This window comes from Chiloscyllium plagiosum, chromosome 30 (genome assembly GCF_004010195.1).
Source record: "Chiloscyllium plagiosum isolate BGI_BamShark_2017 chromosome 30, ASM401019v2, whole genome shotgun sequence".
In the NCBI taxonomy this organism is placed as follows: domain Eukaryota; kingdom Metazoa; phylum Chordata; class Chondrichthyes; order Orectolobiformes; family Hemiscylliidae; genus Chiloscyllium; species Chiloscyllium plagiosum.
The window spans coordinates 8,357,297-8,369,671 of NC_057739.1; the positions used below are offsets into that span (position 1 = coordinate 8,357,297).

The 12,375-nt window shown below is 40.6% G+C and overlaps 1 protein-coding gene across 5 annotated transcripts in view; it reads left to right on the forward strand.

The window, feature by feature from the left end:
• The window catches only part of abca2 (ATP-binding cassette, sub-family A (ABC1), member 2), a 460,895-nt gene that overhangs the window by 109,114 nt on the left and 339,406 nt on the right, over positions 1-12,375 (forward strand). For all 5 annotated transcript variants that reach the window (XM_043719911.1, XM_043719914.1, XM_043719915.1 and 2 more), the window contains 2 exons: positions 6,397-6,560; positions 11,475-11,596. In XM_043719911.1, the coding sequence (XP_043575846.1) occupies positions 6,397-6,560; positions 11,475-11,596 (286 nt within the window). The remainder of the gene's footprint in view (positions 1-6,396; positions 6,561-11,474; positions 11,597-12,375) is intronic.

Genomic DNA, 12,375 nt, shown 5'->3' on the forward strand with positions numbered 1-12,375 from the left:
CAATTGTACCAGCCTCCACCACTTCCTCTGGCAGCTCATTCCATACACGTACCACCCTCTGTGTGAAAAGGTTTCTCCTTCGGTCTCTTTTATATCTTTCCCCTCTTGCCCTAAACCTATGCCCTCTAGTTCTGAACATCCCCACCCCAGGGAAAAAACCTTGTCTAGTTACCCTGTCCATGCCCCTCATGATTTAATAAATCTCTATAAGGTCACCCCTCAGTCTCTGACACTCCAGGGAAAACCGCCTTAGCCTCTCCCTATAGCTCAAATCCTCCAACCCTGGCAACATCCTTGTAAACCTTTTCTCAACCCTTTCATTGGTATGTCCTGCACAGCCACAACATGACCTCCCAATTCCTATACTCAGTATTCTGACCAATAAAAGAAAACATACTAAACGCCTTCTTCACTATCCTATCTACTTGCGACTCCACTTTCAAGGAGCTATGAGCCTGCACTGCGAGGTCTCTTTGTTCAGCAACATTCCCTAGGACCTTATCATTTAGTGTATGAGTCCTGCCAAAATGCAACACCTCTCATTTATCTAAATTAAACTCCATCTGCCACTCCTCAGCCCATTGGTTCATCTGATCAAAATCCCTTTGGAATCTGAGGTAATCTTCTTTGCTGTCCACTACACCTCCAATTTTGGTGTCATCAGCAAACTTACTAACTATACCTCTTGTGCTCACATCCAAATCCTTCTGGTGCTTCACTGGTCACAGGCCTATGCCTTACTGAAGCCCATATAGATCACATCTACCGCTCTGCCCTCATCAATCCTCTTTGTTACTTCTTCAAAAGACTTAATCAAGTTTGTGAGACATGATTTCCCATGCATAAAGACATGTTGACTGTCCCTAATCAGCCCTTGCCTTTCCAAATACATGTACATCCTGTCCCTCAGGATTCCCTCCAACAACTTGACATGATGTAAAATTCTGCCATATTGTAGTCTCTTATCATTTACAACAATTAAACCCTCCACAACAGGGTGAGCAAATATCCACCCAGAGCTGTCAATCCCAGCCTTGTACAGGTCCACTGTGCCCAAGAACTGGTCCCAATTCCTCAATCTCTGATTCCCTTTCTCCACATCATGTTTTTATGCTCACTGCTGTGTAACACTTGGAATAATCTTGCAGTTTGTGCTTTTGAGATTCTGCTTTTTAATAACCTTAATAACACAATGAAATCTGCCTTTTGGACCTCATCCATCTTCCTGTCCTTGTCATTGCTACCAGTGTGAACCACAACTTCTGCCTGATCTCGCTCCTGCAGAGGGATGTCCTGCAGTCGATCTGTGATGTCCTTGACCCTGACATCAGGTAGACAAGCTATCTTGATCTGAAAATGTGTTGCTGGAAAAGCGCAGCAGGTCAGGCAGCATCCAGGGAACAGGAGAATCGACGTTTCAGGAATGAAGAAGGGCTTATGCCCAAAACGTCGATTCTCCTGTTCCCTGGATGCTGCCTGACCTGCTGCGCTTTTCCAGCAACACATTTTCAGCTCTGATCTCCAGCATCTGCAGACCTCACTTTCTCCTCAAAGCCATCTTGATCCTTGAGTTGTGTTTCATGCCGCAGAAATGCTGATGTGATCCTGTGATTATGAAATCCCCTATGAATGTTGCTCTTCCATTCTTCCTCCTTGTCCCTCTTCCAGCTGAGTCACACGTGGTATCCTGAACTTGGCCCTGATCCTGTGGAATCTTTACTGTCACCACTTTGCAAAAGTGGAATACAGAATAACAAACAAAATAGACTTCTGCACTACCTGCCTGGTTTCTTGGACTTACTAGTCATCCATTTATTCTCTATCAGTATGCTTGTAATTTGTGGTGTAAGTACCTCCCTATACATGTTATTTACGTAGCCCTCTACTCAAGAATGCACAACAGAGACTCCAGATGTTGCCAAGCCCAGAGTTGAAACTTGTGCAATCGGCGACGTTTGGGTGTAAAGGGCTATGTCTACCTGGAACATATGGTATGTCAATGATTTCACACATACCACAAGATGTACACTCTGTTTGGCCATCCTCACCTACCATCCTGTAACTCTTCAAATGAACAACGCCCAGAAATACCACTTGCACACCACCGTGTTACCCGGCCAATATCTATGTCTCAGGCTCACTGCAGTGCTCCAGCAAAACCCAGCGCAAGCTGGAATAACTTCATTTTCCGCTTGGGAATTCTACAGCCTTCTGGACTCTATATAGAGTTCAAGAATTTGAGGGCTTGAGTCACCTTCTATGTCCTTACCCTAACGCCCACACTTGTTATTACATGGTCTACTATTACACACAACCCATAGTTAGCCACTAATTCTCTCGATTAGCAGCCATTCATTTTCCTAGGATGACTGTTAGCCACTCCTTTGTCTGTCCAACTGTTTTTCTCTCTCTTTGGGCTCTGTTTCCACTTATCATTTACTTCTTACCCCCCTCCCCTCACCCTATCCTCTGCAAAAAACCCGACATTTTCCTAGCTACCATCAGTTCTGAAGATGGGTCAATGAATTCAAAACCTTAACTTTGATTTCTCTGTACAGATGCTGCCAGACCTGCTGAACATTTCCAGCAATTTCTGTTTTTGTTCCTCGAAATGATATGTTCTCCTCTGAATGAACCTGGTATGAAAACGTATTAATTATTTCACATTAGGAAAATAAATGACTATATTAAACACAAACTGCCGTACATACTCGAGTAATAGTCAAAATCTTTAACTTCTATCTAAAGTTAAATTCATGGGGTCAATATTACATACTATTTTTGAGGGGCTGAGATTCATGCCCATCAATATTCATACCGTATCATTAGCAGAAACCCAATTGATCTCTAAACGAATAAAAAAAACGAATTTATGGTAATTTTGAAAACCGGGAGTGTAGCAAAACAACCGGCAGACTGGAAAACTGGAGCGGGATGTGATGGCCAGCACACTGACTCATAAACGTTGATCTCTTTTCTGTGAAGAACTAGGGTTGACTTTTACACGAGATATATGGTAAATTCCAGGCCATTTGGCTAAAAATAGGGGGTTGACCTTTACATGAGATCGACTATTACTTAAGTATATATGGTAAGTACTGAGCTTTCACTTTCAAGATTAGAAGCGCCCAACCAATTGTACTCACCAACAAGCTGCTTTCTCTGTTTCCTTTTGTTGCAACACTGGGTAAACCCCTCTGCTAATTTAAACCAGCAACACAGAAAAGATTCACCCGCGCTGTAATCTGTTAAAATTCGAGTGGCAAAGAACAGTCCCAGAGGTCACTATTTAAAGTAAAAATTAACAACTTTATCCTCAAATCCAACAGAGAATACTAAAACCAACAACTATTTATAACTCCTTTCTCTTACACCTGTCCTTTACCTCCCACTCTACAATACTAGGCCATTTAAAAAATCCCGGTTAAGATTCACAAACAAAATTCAACTTTCAAAACCAAACAGCTGTCAAATCTTCTCTTTGTATCTTCATCTGCAGATTTTCCTCTTGTTTTTTTGATGTTCTGCTGCGCAAACTTCTTATAGACAGGTACCTTTCAGGGAGCTGTTCTGTTTGCAATCTGTACTTGTTGATGGCTTGGCAGTTCTCCCCTTAACTGTTCAAGATGTCTGGTTTTATACCCCAAAACATCGGATTTTTCATTGGTTTTAACATTCTCAAAATTCTAAATTCAAGTTTGATTGGAATTTGGTATCTTGGGGCATAATTTAAACCGATTGGCTGAATTTGAATTTTTTTTATCATGGCAACATAACCGCATTATTGTTTTCATAGTCAAATGTTATATTTTAACTTATTTCAGTACTCTCTGTGCCTCTAAGTCTGTGCCAGCTTCCAGTCTCTCTTAAAGGTATAGTACACACCTACACCTCCTTAACACACTCCTACTCACTTCCTGTTCTGGAGATTTTTTTTTATTGTAATTAACTTTAATAAAAGCACCTCTTGCCCCTTCTGCCCAAAAATTTGAATGTGATCCAAATTCCCAGATGCTCATTTTATCTCTCTCAGGCAAAGTCTTGCTTGGTCAGATTTTTCAGCTTACTCTGATTCTTAACTATATATTATTCATCATGGCAGATACAACATGATAGTTGTGAATTGATTTGGCAGTGCATCCAGCATTTATATCACCAATCTTGGTCACAAAATCCTTCAAAAGTCCTCCTTCACACATAATTTTAGTACCTCCTCTTCTGGGATTTAACTTGCTCAGTAGGTGAGGGCAGTGCACAACCAACCCAAGTCCTCCTGCAGCGATCTTTACTAAATGGCTTGCAGAACCTTATTGACTCCGATTCCAACAGCCTTCAAGAATTCTTCAATGTTAGTTTCACGTAACAGAGACAACTGTAGCAAATGTATCTTGTCCTATTCCCAGCTCCAGCATCTACCTTCTTCCACCTGCTTATACTGCACCACTAGGGTCATCATGTGATCTCAGATGGCCTTTTATGTGTCCTCTTTTATGGGTTTCACCAGTTTTGGCCTCATCTGATACTTAAATTTTCAATATTAGTTTTCAGTCTTAGTTTCCTTAGAAATTAGAACTGTCAGCTTTCTTTCTTAATTGCCCTTATAATTCAGCTCTGTATCAAAAATGACCAGCTGTTTTGGTAAGGTCTGTCTCATGCTCATCAATTTCATTGTTCTGCATACCAGTGAGCATTGTCAATGGACACCTTGTTAATGGTTACATTTTAGGAATATCAGAAAGGTGTAGCAGTCTGACCATCTTGACAAGGCTCAGATTGAAACAGCATCTGCCAGGATGGAAAACTTCTTCATTCAAAAACCGCTTCATGTTCTGCTTGACAGATTCTTCTCTGGGTAATATCTCTGCCCCTTCATCTAAAGGATGCTTCATCCGACCTTTAGAGTTGATGGTTTATGAGTTGAAAGTGTACTGTCAGCTCTTAAAATGTTCAGCAGCCACGATCACCAATTCAATAAAACGCTGTCCCTGTTCTAATTGTCTGCAGTGACAGCCAGTTATAATGCCATCATTAATACAATAATAGAAGTTCTTCTTTTATATATGGATTGAAAATGACTCCCTCTTTAATTTTAAACTGCATTGTATTGAATTTGTTTGCTTCGCCAGGTGATTATCATCCTCAGGTTATCATTTTAATTTCACATAAAATATGTTCACAATAAACCATAGTGGTTCCCATTTTATTTTTGAAATTCTGTGCATCAGTGCTTTTAGATTTTGAACAGATTAGCTGTAGGTCTGGTTTCACTTCAGCACTTCTGAAAACACAGTGATCCAAGGATTTAAACGATGATTACGGAAAGCTAGCTGCAGAATTGATTGGAAGATTGCAGGATAGAAGCACCCATTCCAAGCTTGAATTATTCAGGCTGCCAATTATTCACTATCTCCTGTTACAGATACAGCAGAATTTGTTCTTTCTGTTCATTCTTTGAACTTCCTGCTGTTTAAACCATCTTTTGTTTTCCTGAAATATTCATAACTTGTAAAACTTGATTAATGGCCTGAAGTTTAAGTTAAATATGCGATGGAACATGAAATGAAAATTCTTTTCTGGTGATTAACAGAATTGGAGATTTGAACAACTTTAAAGGGGAGACATGTAATATCATTGGATAAGTAATCCAGAGACCTGGCCTAAGTTATTGAGGATAATTAGATTTATTGGTGGGACATGTACCTAAGTACAGTGAAAAGTTTTGTTTTGCGCGCAGTACAGGCAGATCATAACAGGCAAGGACATACAGATCACAGGGTGATTGAACAATGTGAGGCATACAAGGTTATGGCTGCACAAGAGGTGCACAAAGCAAGATCAACATTAGATTTGAAATTTGAGAGGTCCACTCAGCAGTTTAATAACAGCGGGGAAGAAGCTGTTCTTGACCCTGTTGGTGATTGTGTTTAAGCTTTTGTGTCTTCTGCCTGATGGGAGAGATTGGCAGAGATTAGAATTGGGATGGGTCTTTGATGACATGGATTCTAATCCGACCAAGGCAGCCTGTGAAATTTAAGTTCAGTTAACGAACCTGGAATTGATGTTAATGAGAAACCTATCTGTTCTCTAATATCCTTTCAATGAATGGAATATGCCAAACTCTCCTGCAAAATGACAAGTGACTTCAAACTCACAGCAAACTCACTCAACTCGTAAATGCTCTCTGAAATGGGTTAGAGAGATGGAGAAATTCGAGATGGAGAACAAAGCTGGCATTTGTCTGTATCAGCCTTTATTCCATGAAAGAATAAGGAAAAAGTTTCTGAGGCGTTTGTCTTCAAGGCAGGAAAGTTGGTGTGAATATTTCACTGAGTCGGAGTTTGTGCCCACTATTAGTTTGTGAATTTTCACCTTGATTGCTACTTTTTTTCTCCAAAGGGTCACCCAACTCCTTGAGCGAATCAATGAGGTTGTGGAAGAGAGTAATTTGTTTGATCCTGATCGTCGAGGTCTTGAAGAAGAGCTGGAGTCTCTACGTCGTCACCTGGAATCAATGAATAATGATCCGAGCTCAGTGGAGAACCACTTTAACAACAGTAAAGGTAAAAATAAAAAAAACCCAGCACTTATCTAATGGAGACCCTCACTGAGATGTAAAATGTGAGAGCTATAGCAGGGGAGAAAAGGCAAACAAAGGTGCAAAGTCACATACTTCAAGTAATTGTGGGATTGCATTGATTTATGGCCCTTGGAGAAAAACTCAAAAGAAATGTGTTCACAAAATGCAATGTGAAATAGACAAATGCCTCTCTGATGAATCATCATCCTTAACCTTGCATCCATTTTGTCACAAATTCTATATTCTCATTTTTGCATGAGGATACTGTATATATCCATGTGAAAGTTCAGTTTTTGAGAGCAAATGTCTTTTGGCAAAAGGTAAGGAGTTGATTTTTGTTTTTAATCTGAGCCGTGCTCCAGCGAGTTAAAATCCAAAGGTCTTTTGGATTGCTCATGGTGAGTCTGGCCACGTTCCTGAATTCAGCAAGTACGGCTTTCCCAAGCTATCCACCAATATTTATGATGTTTAAATTAACACAATACCTCATTCCCAGAACTAGCGCAAGGTAATGGGAAACTGAAGGATTTTGAGGCCAAATATCAGGGATTGAGCTATATGCAAGATAATATGTAGGAATGTGCAGACACTGAGTAAATATTGATGTTATCTGAAACTGAGCTGATATATAACTGTTTCCTACTATGCACTTGCAATTGGCTGATATTACAGCACTACATACAAGGGCTGGAATGCCTTTTTAGAATTTGTGTTGCAGACGTTTCGTCCCCTGTCTAGGTGATATCCTCAGTGCTTGGGAGCCTCCCGCGAAGTGCTTCTGTGATGTTTCCTCCGATATTTACAGTGGTTTGAATCTGCCGCTTCCGGTTGTAAGTTCCAGCTGTCCGTTGCAGTTGTCGGTATATTGGGTCCAGGTCGATGTGCTTATTGATTGAATCTGTGGATGAGACAGCTGGAACTGACAACCGGAAGCGGCAGATTCAAACCACTGTAAATGCCGGAGGAAACATCACAGAAGCGCTTTGCGGGAGGCTCCCAAGCACTGAGGATGTCACCGAGACAGGGGACGAAACGTCTGCAACACAAATTCCCAGCTCGGCAAACAGAACCACAACAATGAGCACCCGAGCTACAAATCTTCTCACAAACTTTGCCTTTTTAGAAGGACAGACTTTTATTCTAAGTTTTGCTGTGTATATATTTTTTCAGTTAGCTGCTTCCTTCCCAAACCAAGGCTTTTCTCTGTGTGAGCATTTCCTGTTCAGGCTGATTGGGATGTCTCAATCATGTGCAGTCTAGCTTCTTGTTTCTAAATGCTTCGTTTTGAGGTGTTTGGTGTTTGTGTTAGGGTCTGACCAGGTCAACAAACCTATCCAAGCAAGACAGTGCACACCAGAAACCTGAATGGAGTAGGCAAGAGAATTGGAACACAAAAGGCCATTCTTTTTATGTTCTCATCCCGTGGAAGCCTTTGTGAAAAGCTATCCAATGTTTGCTGTCTCCGGTTTTGAGGAATCGTCAGTGGGCTGATAGCATGTGAGCTGCGGTGTGTTGTAGCTCCTTTGATGTTTTGAATGTGAACCCTGGCTGGTGTGTAGCCAGTAACACACTAACACCAGCAGGAGTACATTGACAGCTGCAATGAAATGACCGACATTGATTTCAAACAAGTTATTTGACAGTGCCTGGCTCCCAATTTTGTGTGTGACAGTCCTCTGGTGTGAGAGTTTCCATCATCAGATTGTCACACATGAGTAGGCCATGATACCTACCCTGCCAGATTGTGACAGATTGGTCACTCTCTTGCGACACTAGAGAAGATTCTCTTGAGCCAATCCTTGGGTGCTAACCTCCAGAGCCACCTTTGGGTGCTGATTTCCATAGCCACCCCTGATCAGTTCACCTTTATCAGATGCAGTGACCTCTTTATTTCCATCCACAGGAAAATGAACTTCCCTTCTCCCCTGGACAGCCTTCAAGTGGGTGGAGGAGGGTGCAAAAGAGATGTCGCTAAATCATGGCATTGATTTGGGTTGGGTCTCTGACATCTCTGGAGGTGGGTGGGGTAATGAGTAGAGGTTATAGAATGCCATTCTGTGTCCAGGTGTTTTTTCAATATGGCGCCTAGATGTTGGTGCCTGGAAGATCCCGAAGGGCTTCTGAACCTCCTACCCAATAAGCTTGACATTTTACCCATGCAAGAATATGTAATGAACTGAGAATAATATGATCACAGGAAACCCCAACTTGCCACTGAGGGGAAGTCCCTCCTGCTCTTCTCACACTCTGACTGAGAGAAAAGGAAACCTGAGGCTACTGGATAATACTGAGATTTTATTTGAGACAGAAAAAGGCAATTATATCATCGAAATTATTTTTATTTATTATTTAACTTAGTTTTCTAATCAACCTGTTCAGTGATTTTAATTACGCACCTTTAGAGCAGACCTGACCTGAACCCAAGCAGGGGTAGGGACACTACCACTGTCACAAGAGGGCCCCAACTATTTTAATTTTTATAAAGTGATTGTAGATAATTAAAATGGATCATTGGACCAGAAATGTTGATACTGCATTCTCTCCATCGATGCTGCCAGACCTGCTGAGCTTTTCCAGTAATTTCTGATTTGGTTTCTGACTTACAGCATCTGTAGTTCTTTGTTTTTGTTTTGTGCCCTCTCCAGTCTTTAAACCTACCTGCAGCTTGTTAATGGTATCTGTTTCAATGGTCTTCAATGTAACTTGTTCCATGGGAATTTGCCATTACAGTAGCACTACATGAAATCTGTTCTGGTCTCCAGCAATGGAGTTAAAGGGTTCGAGGGAGCTCGCAGCACAGTGGGATTGAGGCCGAGATGAGATCAGTATTAAGTGGCAAAATAGGTTGAGTTGCCTATTACTGCTCTGAGTTCCCGTGTCCAATAACTGCTTTACTTTGGAATCATGTTTTCTGATCTGCCTATATAAGATCCCTTCTGAAATCATTGGGGTCAGCTCTTCAGCACTTGCTCATGGTTACTTTTGATTTGTTCTGTATCTGTGATTAATTTGAAAATAATTATGTGATCACTGTTAACTCTGTGATCACTGTTAACTCTGTGATCACTGTTAACTCTGTGATCTCCCTTCATAGGCTATTCATCCTATTGTGTCTGTCCTTGTCAAGAAAGATCTGAATGCACTGATCTTAATTTCCAGCTCTTGGCCCGTAGCCCCGGAGGTTATGACAATGAAGTGAAAATCTAAATATTGCTTAAATATTTCAAGAATTTCTGACTCAATCCCTTTTTTTTTCAAACGGTGAGTTTCCAGACTCCCATCAGTCTCCGAGTGAAAAAAGATTCTCCTCCATACACCATTTGATGTGCCGTCTCTTAATTTAACTCTATGATCCCCTGGTTATTAATGCCTCTATTAATGGAAAAATTACTTTCCTACCCCCCTATCTGTGTCCCTCGTAATCTTGTGCAACTCTATCACATCCCCTCTCAATCTTAGCTGATGTAATAAAAATAAACTGAGACTAACCAATGTTTCAGCTTATCTCGGACCCTCCATCCCATACAGATCCAGCTAAATCTCCTATCATCCTCTCTACTACAATCACATCCTTTGTATACCATGATTGGAAGAGAAGGTAACGGCCTAGTGATATTATCGCTGAATTGTTAATCCAGAGACCCAGATGATATATTGGAGACCCAGGTCCATAACCTACAATGGCAGAATTAAGAGTCTAATAATGATCATGAAACCATTATCAATTGTCAGAAAAACCCATCGGGTTCACTGATGTCCTTTAGGGAAGGAAACTGACATCCTTACCTGTTCTGGTCTACATATGACTCCAGACCCATAGCAACATGTGGTTGACTCTAAACTACCGTCTGGGATGGGAAATAAATGCTGACCAGTGAGACCCTCATCTCATGAATGAATTTGAGAAAAAATAGGGCTTCTAAAAAAGCAAGTTCTCTCAAGTGCTGATATTTTCAGTTGTTGGGATTTTCATGTTTCCTTGGTCCCTTTTTGCCTCCAGCTGAGATGCCTACCTTTGTATACAGGGCTTTTGAAACTCCCTGATATCAGTAGTCACTCTCAAGGCTTGAAAACTGTTGTACAGCTAATTGAGATGTGAGAATTAATGCAGTAGAACTGAAGATGTCTCTCCTCTGCATCCTGAAGAAAGTTCTGTTATGGACTAGGCCAGACCACTCAAACATTCTTCAGCAGGCAGCCCAGACCATAACTTTGCGATTTGTTTCGGTAAGTGTACAGTGAAAATTGGTTGGAGTAAGTTAGCGAGGTTGACTACTAGATTTTAAAACAGACAAAAATTTATTCACAACATTGCACAATGAAACACCAAGAACAGAATAAAGAATCCCTACAGAACTCAGTCTATCCAAACCAGACTTAACTATGCTGTTCCGAATATACACAACAGTCCCAATAAGCAAACTCTCTTTAAAAGTCAGTATAAATGGAACACATGCTTACAGGTTGAAGTTGAAGGGCGGAGAGAGAGAGAGAGAGTGTGTTTCTACACAGCTCCCTGTTGAACTCCCAATCAGTTCAGGACTGAACTAAACTGCTCAGCTAGACAGCTGACTGCACCCTTTTCATTATACAGGTCACTTCCAAAACATGACCACTTTGGCCTGAAGTCTCATCTGTTTACACATAACCAAAACGCCTCTCAAAAGTCTTTGCACCTCTGTACCAAACCAGACTGATTGGAGCATGGCCTGGTTTATTACCCCTCTTAAAAAAAAATCAAGGACGCTTGAGCCAAGGAACAGCTTTCAGAAAAAACAGGGACTAGCTTTGTGACAGTTCTAAATTGAATTCTGAATTTGTTCTAAATATACAGCAACTTCCAGAGCTGAATGCCTTGAATTTAATTATTTTTGCCTGTGCTGTTGTATTTTATTAGGGTTCACTCTTGGATCAGTTGTAAAGGACCAGGATGAACTTCAAAACTTCTTGATGCACAACTTGACAATGTCCAATGAAACAGCTGGACTCTTGCTGGGATCAAATATTAACTTGAAGGAGGTAAGGGAAATAAGAATGAAATGTCCAGTTGACCAAATTAGTTCCAGCAACCAGTACCTGTTTGGGAGTACTGGGATGATGCAGATGTATGAACAAAAGTATGTTGCTTACATAGAATATACACCTGTCGGAAACAAAATAGGAGTGTCTACGTTTCAATCACAGCACTGGTCTCCTTTCTGATTTGATTTATTATTATTACATGTACAGAGATACAGTGATGAGTATTGTTTTGCATGCTACCAGACAAATAATACCTTACATAAGTACATCAGAGTGTCTTCCTGTTTGTATTTGAATTGTCCCATTTTACTAATAAGGCTGAGCAATCCATTTTGACTGAGACAAGAATTTCTCCCTTTTTATATGTGGGTATTCTTGCAGTAAGAGAATACAGGAACTCTTCTGCAAACCCATTATGGGCGAGGATTTATTTTACATTGGTTATGGTATTGATCTGTGCGAAATTATTCATTCACTGCATGGGAAGATTTAGAGTTGGAAAGTATTTTTGCAGTTAAGGCCAGAGTCACAACTACCATGTGTATCTCGCTACATGGTCTATGAACTGTAGCTCGTGTTGGCTCCTTTTTGTTTGTAAAGACTCAAGTTAAAGTGACCAGCAGCCAAGATTTTGTATTTAAAAAAAGACTTTAATGTTAACTCTTATCTTACTACTTTATTTTTATATTTATTCCCTAAAGTAATGCTTATCATCTTAACTCTGTTTCTCTGAATACTTTGTACCTAAGTTTTTTTTTGTACATTGGTACCTAAGA